Source organism: Python bivittatus, unplaced genomic scaffold, assembly GCF_059951505.1.
Source record: "Python bivittatus isolate LINGU-HERP-01145 unplaced genomic scaffold, Pbiv_v1 ctg000610_np1212, whole genome shotgun sequence".
NCBI classification, from domain to species: domain Eukaryota; kingdom Metazoa; phylum Chordata; class Lepidosauria; order Squamata; family Pythonidae; genus Python; species Python bivittatus.
This window is the reverse complement of record NW_028277088.1, coordinates 47,384,614-47,400,835: the sequence shown is the minus strand read 5'-3', so window position 1 is coordinate 47,400,835 and position 16,222 is coordinate 47,384,614. Positions and strand designations below refer to the sequence as shown.

At 33.5% G+C, this 16,222-nt stretch overlaps 1 protein-coding gene across 1 annotated transcript in view; it reads right to left on the bottom strand.

Annotated features, from left to right (window-relative positions):
• GOLGA4 (golgin A4) overlaps positions 1-16,222 on the bottom strand; it is a 62,949-nt gene that overhangs the window by 38,403 nt on the left and 8,324 nt on the right. The window contains 9 exon segments of the mRNA XM_025165128.2: positions 1,075-1,222; positions 1,619-1,702; positions 3,101-3,288; positions 5,346-5,484; positions 6,505-6,603; positions 11,158-11,214; positions 11,545-11,592; positions 14,439-14,753; positions 15,066-15,119. Of these exon segments, the coding sequence (XP_025020896.2) occupies positions 1,075-1,222; positions 1,619-1,702; positions 3,101-3,288; positions 5,346-5,484; positions 6,505-6,603; positions 11,158-11,214; positions 11,545-11,592; positions 14,439-14,753; positions 15,066-15,119 (1,132 nt within the window).

Genomic DNA, 16,222 nt, shown 5'->3' with positions numbered 1-16,222 from the left:
TCATTAAAATAATACAGGACAGAAATTAAGTCTTTCAAAAAGTAATTATCATTTAAAGTTGTTGTTTTGCATTCCATTATACTGACATTCCAACAATTGCATTTTTTGCAGAGTACTGCAAAGAGGCAGTTAGTGGAAGGACTGATTAGGCTCAAAGGAGACCCAGTGCAGTCATTACAATGCTTCCCTGCAAATTATAATTAGCAGATGTACGATACCCCCTCTTCAAACAATTTCTCATTCAGTATTCTCTATTTTATCACTGTTTATCTTCCAATCAAATAGCATTTAAAGCGAGTACAGTCCTTTTGTAAACCAGCAAATGAAAACATGGCCTACCCACCAAAGTTATGATACATAATAAGTGTTAATGTGAGAGAGGAAAGAAAAAGGGGAGAGACAAAATTATCTGGAGGATGGAGTGATAATGCACATTGATGAACCTGGCTCCTAATTTGAAGAAAGTCTGTACCAGATTTTAGTACATAGATTTTCCACCAGCACAACACAGATGATCTCCTCAACTTTTGATTTAAGGAAGATAAGTCAGCTAGTATGAAGTCACTTTTCTTTATAGAATGTAAAATCTTTCTAAGTGACTGATGTGACTACAGAATGCCAATTAATTAGTTGATGGAATTTAGAAGATGATCCCTGCCAAGAGGACTTGCAGTTCATAATTTGATCTTTTCCTTGAAGCTTGAAAAATAAGACAACTAGTTTTCATTTATAGTACATTAATAAAAAATAGGTGGTTTAAATTTGTATAGAGTATCCTAGTGTCTTTGGTTCTCAAAAGAAACAAATGCTCATTAGCAATGTATGAAATGAGGAAAGCGGGAGTTCTTTCACCTGCAAACCTCATAACATGCTGTTTCTGCATCTATGAGTACATATCACAAAGAAGTGTAACATCTACACAAGGTTGTGAAAGACACAAACATCTTACAACTCTTCAAACACTGGTATTAGTTTAAATGATTAGAAAAATGAAAGTAAGGACTGTCAGCAGAAATGTAAATAAGCTATGCCAAAAAGAGTTGCCTGCTCAGGTAAGCTATCAAAATTTCTTACCAGCTTTTTCAGACTTTTCTTTCTGTTCTTTTAGTTCTTCGCTCTGCAAAACCACCTGCTTGATATGAATACGCAACTGGGCAATTTCTTCTTCCTTCAGTTCCAGAGTTTCATGCATTTGCCGTTTTGTTTCTGCTATAACCATGCCCTATAAAATAGGTGAATGCAGGCAGCGGAAGTAGACTGTGAGAATGTATTAATATAAAGCCTAAGCATAAAAGCAGGATACAGGATGACTACTTTCCTAATTAAATCACCAGCTCTTTTTGTTACATCAAAATGAAGTGCTGAGAAAGATTTAGCAATTATTACACAAATAAAATTTAAAGATACAAAAAGCCAAGGAGAGGGGAAAAAGATCTAGAGGTTACTGATGGAATTGTAAACAATCATTGCTCAGTCTATGCTTACCCAAGACAGGTCAGAGGGAATGAAAAAGAGAAATTATATTTATTTCAAACTATGATAATTGTATAAATATCTTTTCATTTAATTACTAGTACCAATAAGAAATTGTGGCACTTCAAAAATGTACATTGCTTACTTTATCTTGCTCTAACTGTTCTATCAGGTTTTTGGCATCACGTAGCTGAGTAATAAGTTTGGTCTTGTCAGCCATATGAAGATCCTAAGAAATTAAAGAAAATAAACTTTAGAAAACTGAAGACAAGTAACTTTCTTTTCCACATTCCTCAGTAAGAATTATATCTAGATATTTTTTAAATGTATAAAGAGTCCAGTTCCTCCTCAGAAATTAAAACAAATCACTCTGGGAAATGCATGCATGCATGCATGCATGCATGTATGTATGTATGTATGCATTTATTTATTTATTTATTTATTTATTAAATTAATATGCCACCCATCTCCCCCAGAGGGTGACTCCGGGCAGCTCACAATTAAAATAAAACCTCAAAACAGTTAAATATATATATATATATATATATATATATATATATCCACATTTAATTTAGTTAAAAAGTCAAACTATATATAATGTTTTAAGTGCTTCAGATTGTGATTTAACACAATCTTCCCAAAATAATATAATAACCACTGATTAACAGTCATTGGAATATACCAAATTAAATGTTCAATAATAAATGGAGGCATGGAATAAAAAAATGCTTGGTGTATGATCAATGAAAAACACTTTCTATCTATATCTGATAATTCTTAGATTTAAAATGATAATTAATCCAACAAAAAGTATTAACATGAACTGGTCAAGCCTCTTTGGTTGTTGCTGTTGATGTTTGCGGCTTTGCTTTTTAGGTTTTGCCTTCCAGTTAACTGTCTTTTTTCTTGATATATTTTGTTTTTTGGAGTTCTTGGTGCTCTCTGAGCTTGGTGATTTGCTTGCAGAGGTTTCATTACCCAACTAAGGTAATGTGTAGCAAACCCCACACTCACTAGCAGTAATTAAGTTACCTACTTGGGCAATGAAACGTCTGCAAGGGAACCATGAAGCTCAGAGAGTACCAAGAACTCCACAGCATAACCCTGAGCTACAGATATTCTCTTCTATTGGATATTTTGTTTTCTTTTCATTTTTATCCGTAAGCCGCCCAGAGTCACTATGGAATCAGGCGGCCTTGAAATTGAAATAATAAATAAAATAAATAAATAAAATAAAATAAAATATTTTAAAACACTAGATATACCTTTTGTGGGTTTTTTTCCATTTCTGTGTACATATGCACACATGTAAGTATAAATTAAATAAAAATAGACTCTGTAAAATGTCTTTGGCAGGATTCCTTATCCTGATCTTTTAAAAAATTGCATTACTAAAAGCTACCCATATGCTTACTCTCAAGATATTAACATCTAGTTCCTTTCTAAACATTATCAGGTATTACAGAATTTTTATCTTTTAGCATATTGAATTTTTATTATTATTTAAAATGTTTTTTGTCTTGCTGTTTAGTCAAAATGGATTATAATCTCTGGCATCTTTTGCTAAATGAGTTAAGTAATTAATTGTACAAATTAATATCATGAGAAGCCTTTTTTTCCCCAGTACCTTTATTTTCTCTAGCTCCTGAAGCCTCTCATCTAGTTGTTCCTGCAGTACTTCTTTCTCACTGGTCAGCTGTGCTGAGCGCTCCTTGTGAGATTTAATTGTTTCTTTACATCGATGAAGCAAGTTTTCTTGACGTTTTACTCGCTGAGTTAGAGTTTCTATTGTTTTATCAGGATCCTCATTACCAACTATGAACAGCAGAAAAATTATGCTTGGTTTTCATTTGACATTTCACAGGTACTGTAATCTGGAAGTTTGCACAGTGCTGCCAGTGATATGAACTGATACTCTATGTGGGAATTGTACACATGGTTCCTGCCACTTATGGAATAAAGGTTGACCTTTTGTACATCTGCTCCATATTTAAAGTTGCTTGGCCCCAATACAGCTCTTCAAGTAGTAAAACAAAGAATCCTTGATTTAGATGCTCAGAACGAAAGAGTCACACCTCTTGTTTCTGGGAACTCTTTTACAGCCCTTTTAGATTCCCACAGTACTTCTAAAACATCACTTCTGTCACACACAGAAGAACACTGACCCTAAGAAAGTTTTAAATCCTTACCATCTGACCTGACAGAGGGAGGTTTAACAATATCCCATATTCAGAGCAATTTTGTATTTGCTCAGGATCCACTACCAAGTCAGCCATTTTATTCTCTGCTTTATGATAACCAGTGTTATCAGCTTCTTATTGGTTGCATTGGCTGGCCAGAAATTGAAACTGTTCATATCCTACTTCCATACTTTTTACTGAAAATTTCCAGGAATGTTACCAAGCTCTGCTCAATCACTCTTGCCATTAAAGGTTTTCGGCTTAGTTTTTACTTTAGAGGGTCCTATGGATAATATCAACTGTGCTAGATCATTTTCTCCAATGTTCATTATGTTTTTTTTTCTTTTTCATTATGTTGCATTACATTCTGGTTTTACTTGTATTATTATTTTATTACTATTACTTTTATTTATAATATTTCTTTGCTTCATTTATGTTTTTTGTAAATCAATAAATTAAGTATACAGCATAAACATCTGGGTTAAATAATTATCAGTTTACATTATTATTATTATTTTATTTATTTATTGCATTATTTATCCCAACTTTTAGTTTTGGAAAATCCCAAAGCATTCTAGACCTGATTATGTGACACAATATAAAAATAAAACAATTAAAAGCAGTTAAACAAATCGGGAGCATCCACACACAAATTGTTTCAAAGTGTTTGGCAGTGCCTGACAGTTTTCATGTTTATATTATTCAACAAGAGATTAACAGTAATTGGGCCTGCCAAACTTCCTTCAAGGGGGCAATCCTAGAAATTTATACTGTTCCAATGAAAATGTTATTATTCAGTAGCCCTCCAGTCTTATCAGGATGAGACACAGAGACTGGTTCTTAAATATTGACCTGAGGATTAAAAGGACTTTTAAGTATTTTACTTTTAGTCCTATACTGGATGACACATAATCTCTAAGAACTTAATTAAATTAATTAATTAATTATATTTAGCAAGGAAGGGGGAGAGCCTAACTGAAAAGTAATTGGCAACATTGTTTTAATTTATTTCTCTATTTATTTTAACCCAGATATTCCCAAAAGAATCACCAAGTTAATTCCGCAGAATTTCTGAGCAACCATAATATTTTACCAAATCGTCCAACTTCTTCCCCCGTTTTATTGCTTCTTTCCTTTTTTTTTTGCTTTTCTATCAAACAAAACATAAAACCAGAACTAAAAAAACCAAGAAAGTTAAAAAGGAAAACAAAGCATTAACAAAAGCAAAAGACATGAAAAAAGAGAAAGAAACTTGGTAGTATACACTATATGATTTCAAGTTTATACTGTTAATTTCCAATAATCAGAGCACAGATTTATAGGCAACAAATTCACCCTCTGTAAGTAGAATTTTTTTTAATCAATCAGCATCAGTGGAACTTGGGAATGAAAATTCTTGCTGATACAATATGCAATGTGAAGTGATTCCAGGATACAGCCAGAAGGCACATAATTTAGTAACTTTACCAAAGTTTATTAGATGCCCAGTGCTTATCCAGGTGATTATCAGAAATTCCATCCTCATAGAACCATATTTTAATGCAAAGCAGAAATTTAGTGGGAAATAAAATGGTCTCATAAAACACAGCCAGGCAACCACTATATATGAATTCTCAGATTCAACTGTGAAGATTTCCCAGTATTTCTTTAACATACATTTAGTGTGTTTTCTTTTTTAAGATGACAACTTACCAGGACTCTCTGGCTGCAAAGTATTCTCCGTATTCTGATCTTTTACTGGACTCTGAACTTGTGATTGAGTTTGAACATTTGGATTAGGTAGTTCAATGCTTATCTGGCCATTATGTAATCGTTGCTTCAGTAATGACACCTGCATAAGCAAAATATTTATCCATTCAACAGCTAAACATATATTAGGATTTACTCTGATTTTTTCCCTAGAGAATACAAATTTCTGCATTGCCCTGGGTGATATCTTAATAATATGTGATTGAAACAGCAATACACAAAGCTATAGGAAAACAAGTCCAGATCAGTGACAATGATCCATGTAGCTGCTGGAAGAGCTTTTTTCTGGAACTTCCTTTTGATAAATACTATCTTTTAAAATTCTTGTTTTCAGAAGAGCTTTTTCAGTAAAAATTCAATTTCAAAAATTGAAAGACAAATAAAAAGAGTGAAATACACAGTATGCATCCATTAAGTACATCCAAATTCCCTAAGTACAGTACATCCAAATAAATTATTTTCTCTAGTATGAACTATTATGTGATATTATATATTACCATTATTGTGCATCCCATTGACTCTCAGAATGAAATGGGCATTTGTTTCAAAAGATACAAGAAACTGAAGTTGATTACAGGTAGTCCTCAGTTAATGACAGTAACTGGGACCGGCAACTTCATCACTAAGCGACACAGTTGTAAAGCACAAGGTCATGTAACAGTGTCAATTTACGATGGCACTTGCAGCAGTTCTGGTTGTCATCATTAAGCAAATCCCTCACGCTAGTTAGGCACGATGTCAAGTGATCACCATTTGCAACTCCTGCCAGCTTCCCCATTGATTTTGCTTGTTGGAAGCCAGCAGTGAAGGTTGAAAATGGTGATCACATGACCGCGGGATGCTGCAACTGTCATATTGCGGGCCAGTTGCAAAGTGCCTAAATCACAATCACATGATCACAGGGACACTGCAACAGCCACAACTACAAGGACCAGTTGTAAGTCTCCTTGTTCAGTGCCGCTGTAACTGTGAATAGTCGCTGAAAAAGTGTTCATTAAACAAGGACTATCTGTATATACTTTTTAAGGATAGGATAGTATTTAGCAGAAAAAAAAGTTGCTGCTCCTCAAGGATGTTTTGGAAACCTCTCTCAAGCAGTTACCTGTGTCTGCAGGACACTGATAAGTTGGTCCTTTTCTTCTAAGGATGCATCAAATTCCTCCTGAAGGTGTTTTTTTGCTTGTTGATCCATCTGAAGTTCCTATCATAATATGTTGTAGGAATTTATTATCAAAAATATAAAACAATTTAATCAACTTTAAACCATGTACCTATGTGTGTATATATGTGTGTGTGTGTTCTGGTCAGATCTAAATTTAACTGAATTTATCACTTTCACTGCTACCAATATTCCTTTTTTTCTTTCATATGACTTTAGATCCTATTATAGAACAGTTAAGGTACAGTACTATTCTTTTAATTTTTCCTCTTTCCTATGTGGATCCTATTCTGCTCTGCATCACACTATCTTAAGTTAACACCCTCATCATATTAAGGAAGTAAGAGATTGCATACTAATATGGAGCAGTAACACTTTCAATTTTTCCCAGTACTTTATTATTATATCTCAAAGAGCAAAGAGAAAGGGAAAACCCAATCAGGTCATTGAAATGGAAATCTTACAGCAGGGCAAATTTTTAAAAAGATAGTCACCCCATGTTTCTATGGAAGCATAAGGAAAATGTAATTAGGAAAACTAGCAAAAAATAGGGAATGAATCTGTAGTTTCTAACTTGTGTTACAGACAATCCTAGGTTCTTCAGAAGCTTATCAGAAGTATCCCAGTTAGAAGACTGATAATAATAGACAAATTGTTTGTGTGGGGCATGTTTCAGAGCACAAATCGACAATTCATATCAAATTATCAGTGCCTTAATTTGTCCCAATTTGCAGAACCAGCAAAACACATAGTTTACCATACCGTCAAAAAGTACAGGTTCAAATAAAATACCACAGTTTAATAATCATAATAAAAATAATAATAATTTATTAAAGGTATATGACACCCAACTCCCAGCGTTTGTGTGAAATCAGTGAGATAATTATAACATAGAAGTCAAGGAGAGAATAAAGCATGTAATCTCAAGAAACCTGAACTAATCTGTCATCTGTGCCACAGGTGTGTAGGTAAATAAACAGGTATCATATTCATCTGTAACATGCAAAATTATCTTAAAACAATGGCATAATGAAGGAAAAATTGTTAAAAATAAAATATGGATTTAGCAAATACAGAATTGAGCAACTATGAGGTAGGCTGAGCTATGAATCAGCCTTCATCATCCAATGATCTTCCATTAAACAAATCAATTTAAATCTAGTCTCATCACCACAATATGCTGGCTACATATTATTCCACATTCATATTGTGAAGGTCAACCAAAACTTCTTACCCAGTCTTGGCTATATCAAGGGTAAAAAAGTATTTTTTCTGCTATGCTTCCACAATTAATTATTCTCTTAATCCACTGTAAGTCCTTAAGAGTAACTTAATTACTATAGTCATCCTTACAACTGGTCCACAAAGTTGTGACCATTGCAGTATCCCCCACAGACATGTGATCACGATCCAGGCCCAGTGGCCCACCTACCTATGCTTAGTAGCCCCTACCTGTAACCCCCACCAGCCCACCCACAGCCCCCGCCAGCCCATTCATACTCAGTAGCGCCCGCGGCACTCACCCACCTGCTTGCAGCTCTCGCCCACCGGCCTGCTTGCCTAGGACTCTGGTCACATGAGGTCCTCTCTTAACAACCGGTGTGGTCTCTCTGGGTTACAACAGCAACTGAGACCACCAAGATTGCTGTCGCTAAGTGATGCAGTCACATGATGCCACACTTTACAACCACATCACTTAGTGATAGAAATTCCTGTCTCAATTGCTGTCATAACCTGAGGACTACCTGTATTAAATTGCTAACAGCCACCAATTCTAAACAAATTTCAGACAGAACTAGATGTTTCAATTTAGGAAATATATTCAGCTGCAAACAAAAATAAAAGGAAATAAGCCAGTTTTTTCAATGGTAAGCTAATGTTATGCAGAACATTTTAAATCTGATCAATAGAGGAGATGAAATCTACCTTATCACTATGTGTTTTAAGCTTGAAAGGAAGAGGGGGTTGAGGAAAAAATGTAACAGTTTATATCTTTAGAAACACTGTAATATCTGCAAATATACATTTACCTGAATTAAACACCACATGGTTGAAAGAACAAACTCTCATAATTCAAAGCTATTGTTTAAAATATATATGTAGCTACATGAAACAAATATTAGTAGTTTCACAAGAAAATCTCATTTCTAGTGTAGGCCTTGATCCTACTTGAAAATCTCTTTCTGCATTTGTTAAGACATATTCTAAGATAATTTGTTCTGTTTATTTAGTTTAAATAATTCAACTATAAGAGCCCCAAACTAGGCTGGGTTACATTTTTATACTGTACTTCATGGCCCTAAGAGTTTGTTGATGCCACGACAACCAGGTTGACTATAACATGATGCAGAATCCAGTGACATCACCATGGCAGTTTGCATGGAAATGTGACACACTAGTTTCAATTTGAAAATGAGAGTTTTAAGTCTTCCAGTAATAACATAATTTATATGTTGTAATTACTTTCCTACTTTTAAAATGTTATTGTTATTTTAAACTTTCAAGACACTGAAACCTAAATATTGACATTTTGTATAGTTATGTCAGTTAATATCTGCAGCCTAACTGAAATGGAGAAAAATGGTCAAGGATGGGGGCTCTCATCACAAGCTTGTTAATATTCCTAATAATCAATATTCTATTATATACTGATCAAATATGAAGAAACACATGAAAATGGCAATACATTTTTTAAAACACCATGGAGTGCAGCTAAGTTGCTACCATCATATCATGTATAAAGTATAGTAGTAAAAAAAATTATCAAAGAATGATTCAATATGTTCTGCAGGATAAAATTTGACTATTCTGTTTTTGTATAGGAAGCAATCCTGAAAATTATAAATAAACACCATGAAAAATTAAATGAGGTTTAATAAAACCATGGAGCAGGCAGTCTGGTCCTTTCCATTAATCTTAGCTAGTCTATAACAGCTGGGGGGTACCAGGTTGCCAACCACTTCCAAACAAGTTCATTAAAGCAGATACTGGTATAAAACACACACACACACACACACACACACATACACATACACACACAGAGCATCTCTTTAGAAATGAAAACGGATAGGCAACCCAACTGTACTATTAAAGTTTGACTGAAATGTTCAGCCAGCCTGTTTTTCATTAAAAAAAAAAAAAAAACTTATTTGGGGTCTCTCTAATAAAGGAGGCACAGAGGTAATGCCGAGGGTTCTCTCCATTCACATAAGGATCCCACACCTTCGACTCTCCTTAGCCCCTTGCTGGCTATGGTTGGAAACTGGTAATTGGTTATGGCTGGGAGCTACGCACTAGGTGTCCGCTCCCTGCCGCCATCTTGAAACTTGAAAGAATTAGTGAATTATACAATTAATTCTGAATTAATTCAGAATTATACAATTAATTCTGTCATCCAGCTTGCTGATAAGCCTATTATGGAGTTCTTTGCAAAGTGCTTCGTAAAACTCAAGATAGCATTCTAAATCTGTAGCATTCCACAATCTATTAATGAAGTTGCCAAATCAAAAATAAGAAGATTAGTCTGGCAAGATTTATTATTGAACCTAAGCCAATTATAATTTCATTTCAGATCCACAGCCTATAGTTTATGAAAACTGAAGGTTGGGTATTCTGCCAAACTAATATTAATCAATAGGATCCTTAGTTACATTATGTACATCTTTGATACATATAATTTCTACTTCTTCATTACAGAAAACAATCCACAAATTTAGATATAAAAAGGTTTTATTTAAAAAAAAACCTTCTCATTACCTTTCCTTGGTAAAGAAAAAACAATTTTTTCTGTGAAGTTTCAATATTGAAACTTCAGTATTGAAACTTCACAAACTTCACAAAGCAAAATAAAAATAGAGAGATGAAAAATCCAGGGATGAAAAATAAAGTTTACATAGAAAAGCAAAGTTTTTTGCCAAGAAAGGCTAATAGAGAAGGCTTTAATAGCCTTCATACTAATTAAAGTTTAGTTGTACTAAAAAAACAACAACTCGTCTTTTGCTTTCTGTAGAAGTGTATATAGGATTATTTTCTATGTTAAACATCAGAATGAAAGTAAATACATATCACAGGAATACTTCTTTCTTATTGGAATATATGCGTATAAAAAATGTAGGCAGGTAAGTAGAGAAATATGGATGCACTTAGAAAGGCTTCTTTTAAATATTATGTTGAACAAACCAGATTTACTCCCAGAGATCGTATTAATGGCTTGTTTAGCCAATTCCAGCTTTGCTTTCACTCCTTTTTAACTGCTCTTGTTTCATTCTGTCTTTAGCTGTCCACAGTGTTTTCCCCTTTCCCCCCCGAGAACATGGCATCAGACATTCCAGGGATGATTTAGTAATTTTCCAAAATGAAGTCTTCCATAAGATGGTGTTACAGGTAGAGTCCAGCACTGTTTTACTAGAAATTTCTATTCCCAGATTAGTGAGTTTTGCATACCCTCAGTGGATTACCATGCTTTATTCAATTACTCCATTCACATATTACAATTAAAAGGGTCACACAATGGCTTAAAGGAGAATGTGAATACAGCCTGTAAATTCTCAGTTTTTTTCTGGAAAATCTGCATGTATAATTAGAATTAAGAGTTACCTCCCGCAGTTCACCAATTCTGCGAAGTGCTTTATCCTGACTCTGGCTCAATATTCCCTGAAACAAAGCAAGTTGATCTTTTAAAAATCTGACACTTAATAGTTTCCATATCACTAAGGATTTCTGCTGTTACTGAAGCCCCCCATCCCACAACATTTGAAACACAATGACTGAGCAAAAAAGTTATTTTTTTCCTATGAAAATCCTTCATTCAATTTAAGAAAAAAAATAATCAGAACAATGGAATACATTTGTAGATCACACCTAACTTCAAATATTTTATTAGATAATAATCATAACTTATTTCATTGTAACATTTTATACTTTTCATAATTAAGAATATCTTTTTTAAAAAAAAGTTTTATAAAGTAAAGGTTAATATTATACCTGTAATTTTTTCTTTTCTCTTTGTAAAACTTGATAGGCAGTGACCAACTGAAATGTATGAATAAGAATATATGGTCATTAAAATAAACTGTAAACAGAATATAATTAATTTTTCTTTATCACCTATGAAACTTCCCCTTTGGGTATGAGTGAAATTACACACACACACACACACACACACACACACTCATTCTTCATTCATTCATAACAAAAGGACACCATTTAGAATATTCCATTAAAACATTTTTAATCTTCCACGTTCCTAAAATCACCCTGATGTTCTCTGTCGCAGGGAATAAACAAGGGTAATTTTTTTTTTTTTTTACCTTGAAGGGTAAAAAAGTAAGTTACATGTTAATCTTAGTGTTGCCTGCTAGGATATTTTTTAAACTATTCTAAACATTTAAAACATTCTTACAGATATCAGTGAAAGCAAAATATCAGCATTATTTTGCAGCTTGACTGAAAAATCTGAGCCCAGCAAAGAAGCAATAGCAAGAGATTCACTTCAGCCCAAGCTATTCAAAATAGCTATTAGTTTCTCAGTATGTATTTAACTGACTCTCTCTCATTCTCCCTTGCACCCATCAGCTCCAGTAAATGGCAGCAGGATGGAACTTGTTCCTGTTTTATTAGTTAATATACCACCCAGTTCTCTGTGGCTTGGATACTTTTCTTTTAAAGCTGTATGTTGGAATAATTAGAGCAACATGTAACGAAACACACAGTTTTGTTTTGCATATCACCAAACTTCTTTGTATCACTAGATATTCCAATATTTAAATATAGTAACAAAAATAAAACAGAATTTCCAGGGCTATCCAAAAGCACAGCTATCATGTGCTTTCAATGAGTTATTTAGCAATAGTGATTCTAGTGGCAAAATAATCTCATCTAGAGGTATCAGTTTTCATTCTTTACAAGATAAATGATTGTGAAAGGAAGAGCTAATATGGAAACAATGAATATTATTGTATTCTTTAAGGGCATAATATATTTGTTATAAATCTCTACACAGAGAAATATAGCATATTTTTCACAGTGTTCTAATATTTATGTGGTATAGGCACTTAATAATCAAGAAAATGAATAGTTTTCACTCCAGCATGCTATTGTACCAAAGATTAGTCCTTTACTTCTCATGAAAGTGTAACCATCCACAAATAGGAAAATAAAGAGAATACTAACAAAATGAATATTCATTATTTCCTCTGGCCTTAGTAATGCCATTATTGAGCTGTATTAAATGGAAGGCAACCTTGCACAAGCAACCTCTCCAAGAAATTGCAAACAGGAAACAGAATTATGAATTATAAAATAGAATTTCACTGACTGGAGTTCTACTTGCCTTTAGTACTCAAAAGTTTCTACTGAAGAACATTCTTGACCAGCAAGTTTGGGCTGAGGACTCTTATTATGGAATAGGTACATAAAATAATTCAAGTGGTAAATATATTATTTTGGATTACACTTTTGGCACAGTATTTATTTTTAAAAATAAATATAAGGGGTGGAAATGTAGAGAAAAGAGAGAAACCCCACCCCAAGAGATTTAAAGATGAGAGGAAACCTAAACTTGATCAATAAAATCTAACCTGTCAATTTAGATAGTGGGTGAAGATCATCAAAGCTTGGGAAAATCAAAATCTGAGCAACCAAACAGAATTGGAAGGTTTCTTTTGTGTGAGCTTTTAAAAGAGAAGGATAGGCTCCATTTTGTCTTTGTTTACCCTTTTTCAAGGGAGGAGCAAAAGCACCTTTTCCTCAGCTGTCTCAAAGCCAGAGTAAGCAGTGTCCTAACCCAGACAAAGATGGAGATCCAAGAAATATACAGAAATCTAGAAACCGATTTTATTTATTTATTTAAATTTATTATAGCCACCCAGCTGAAATAGAAGCTAATTGAGAATTAGAATTTTGATTTTGTTTTATGGAAAGTGATGCTTTGTTGTGCCTTTGTTTTATATTGTTCTGTCTTTCTTATACCTTTATCTCCTTCTGCTTTTAAATTACATGTATGGGCAGGGCATATCTGGTTGGGATAATCCCTTTAGAGAACATGCTTCTTTTTCCTTTTGGCTTTCAACTCCCATATAGTTCCTTAACCTTGACATACATTAACTTTCTTCCTGAATCAAATAGGAAATTCAGCCTTTATCATGTCAATGTGAGGGCAGGAGGTTTGCCATTTTCTTCTTCCTGAGTAAATCAACTCAGGAAGGCTTTTTCTCCCAAAATAAAAAGATTGGTGGTATGAGTGTGGGAGGGTGCAGTAGGGATCGGGGGATGGGCTTAGGGATATCTACTTGAGGGAGCCAAGGTACCAACCCAGCAAATCCCAGACACGAGCAAACTCATGTGTGTCCCATACAGGAAGGCACAAAGGTAACTATTATCATTATCCGATTTACCAGAAAACGAGAAGAATTTCCATGGTCTTAAACATGAAAACATGGAGAGGGTTGTTTGTTTAATATAGCAGTACTTGCATTTTCTAACCATCTGTTTAGTGATCTATAACTGCAGAAAGTTTGACGAGCACTGCTCTAGAATAAGGGACAAATTAGTTCTTTCTTCATTAGATCTCAGATTGCAGAATTCTTACTTCTTTATAAAATTCTACCTGATGCACTGATAATCAGACAAAGCTGCTCAGCTCTAAACTAGAATTTGTATTTCTTAATAATTCCTGTCCATGTGTATCTAACAAACTTTTCTTGATAAAAGAAAAAAATGCATGGCAGCAATCAGAATGGCAACAATTAATTTGGCCAGCTAAATAATTTAAAATAGTTTCCCCAAAATCAATAATGTATCCTTTAGAAAAGTATAGCACCTAATTCACCAAGTTATTTTAATTCTTATTAAAATAATTAAAATATATACATTCTCACCTCTGAGTATTTTCCCCTGTAGCACCCTAAACTTCGTTCCATTCTATGTAATCGATGCAACAACTGTTCCTTGGGAAAACTATCAACATTTCCAGGTAATTCTTCTGCTTCACTTTCAACATCAGAAGGTGGATCAAATGTTGGACAAGGAGAATCGAAATCCAGTTTGTTCAGAGAATCTTTTGAAGATGTCCGCACTAAAGATTCTTTAGAAGGGGACCGGAACAGAGATTCTTTTAAGGGACTTCGAAATAATGATTCCATTGAAGAAACCCGGAGTTGAAGCTTCTGTGTAAAAGACTGGCCATCACTAGGCTGTAAACAATAAAGTGACTGAAATTTATACTACGTTTTCCTCAGAATATCATAGAATTAATTATTTTCATATATGCTAAATATTTCATTACCAGCCTCAATTTACTTCTGAGACTAAATAAACTATTATAATGTTTAAGAACTATATGAATGTTCATGTATATTTTGATTTTAATACCTTAATTTCCAGAAATGGTAAAACAATTATTTAGACTGTACAATGTAAATTCAGGAACATATTTTTGAAGTATAAAAATAACATATCTTAGGACATTATAATTAAATATACCATAAAAGCTTTATGCTACATACCTGTGGGGAAGATGGTTCATTTTCACTATTGCTAGTATTTTGTTTATGTATAATCTAGAAGGCAAAAAAGGGAAAAATATCAATCAGAATAAGAATACTGCCCTAAAATATAGAACTGTGTTCTTTTCTTCTATTTCTAAAATAGAAATATTTTGATAGAAAATATTTCTATAATACAAAGCAATCATATGAAAGCATTACAAATCTTTTTGTTGTAGTTGTTAATTATTAGTATCTGTACTGTGCAACTACTTTTGAAGCACACTGAAAAAAGATTATTAAATGGAAAGGTGAATCAGCCTCCTATAATATGTAAAGCTATAAAACAGATTTGCTTATATGGATCAGTACAATTAAGTAGAAAATGCTAATGGAATCAACAAAAAAAAGATGTTCTTAAAATATATATCATTTATTGTCAAAATTCACTCCATAAAGAGAAAGACTACAAAATACAGATCTAGTTCTCCACTTGGAGCATATGTTTCCCTATCAAATATTTTACTCTACAAGAAAAACCAGAAACATAATTCTCCATCCCTAACTTCAGGAAAAATATAAACAGAACCAAAGAATGCATAATTGCTTACAATATTCAGTACTTCTATTACTTCATTCTTATAATGTCAATTTTTGTAGCACTTACATTCAAGGCTGAAAATATGTATCAAACAAATATTACCATTCTCAGATCAGAACTAATTTTAGAAAGGCTCTTAGAAATCATCCACAATTAAATATAAAGATCTTTTAATTGTAAAAATGTATGGTCTGTGAATAATGGTAACATAAACCACATAAGATTATAAAGATTCCCTGAAGTTGAGTTCTACTTGGTCATATCCATGCAATACAAAGTAGTTTGCCATTACTTTCTCCCATGATGTTTTTTCAAAGTCTCAGTCTAATCTACTACCAGGAGTTTCCTGTTGATCTGCCATCCAAATATTTACCTGCTTGGCTTTTTTGAGATCAGCCAAAGTCAACTAGGTGCTGCCACATCTTAAATTCAGCAGAGTTCAAAAATTACTAGTTAAGGCACAAACAGAATTGTTAGTATGCCTGGACTGAATTTAACATGCTAAATGCATATTCTGAATACTACAAATACTGAAACATACAGTCTTCTCTGGAGAGTTGCCTCAACTTAAAAACTG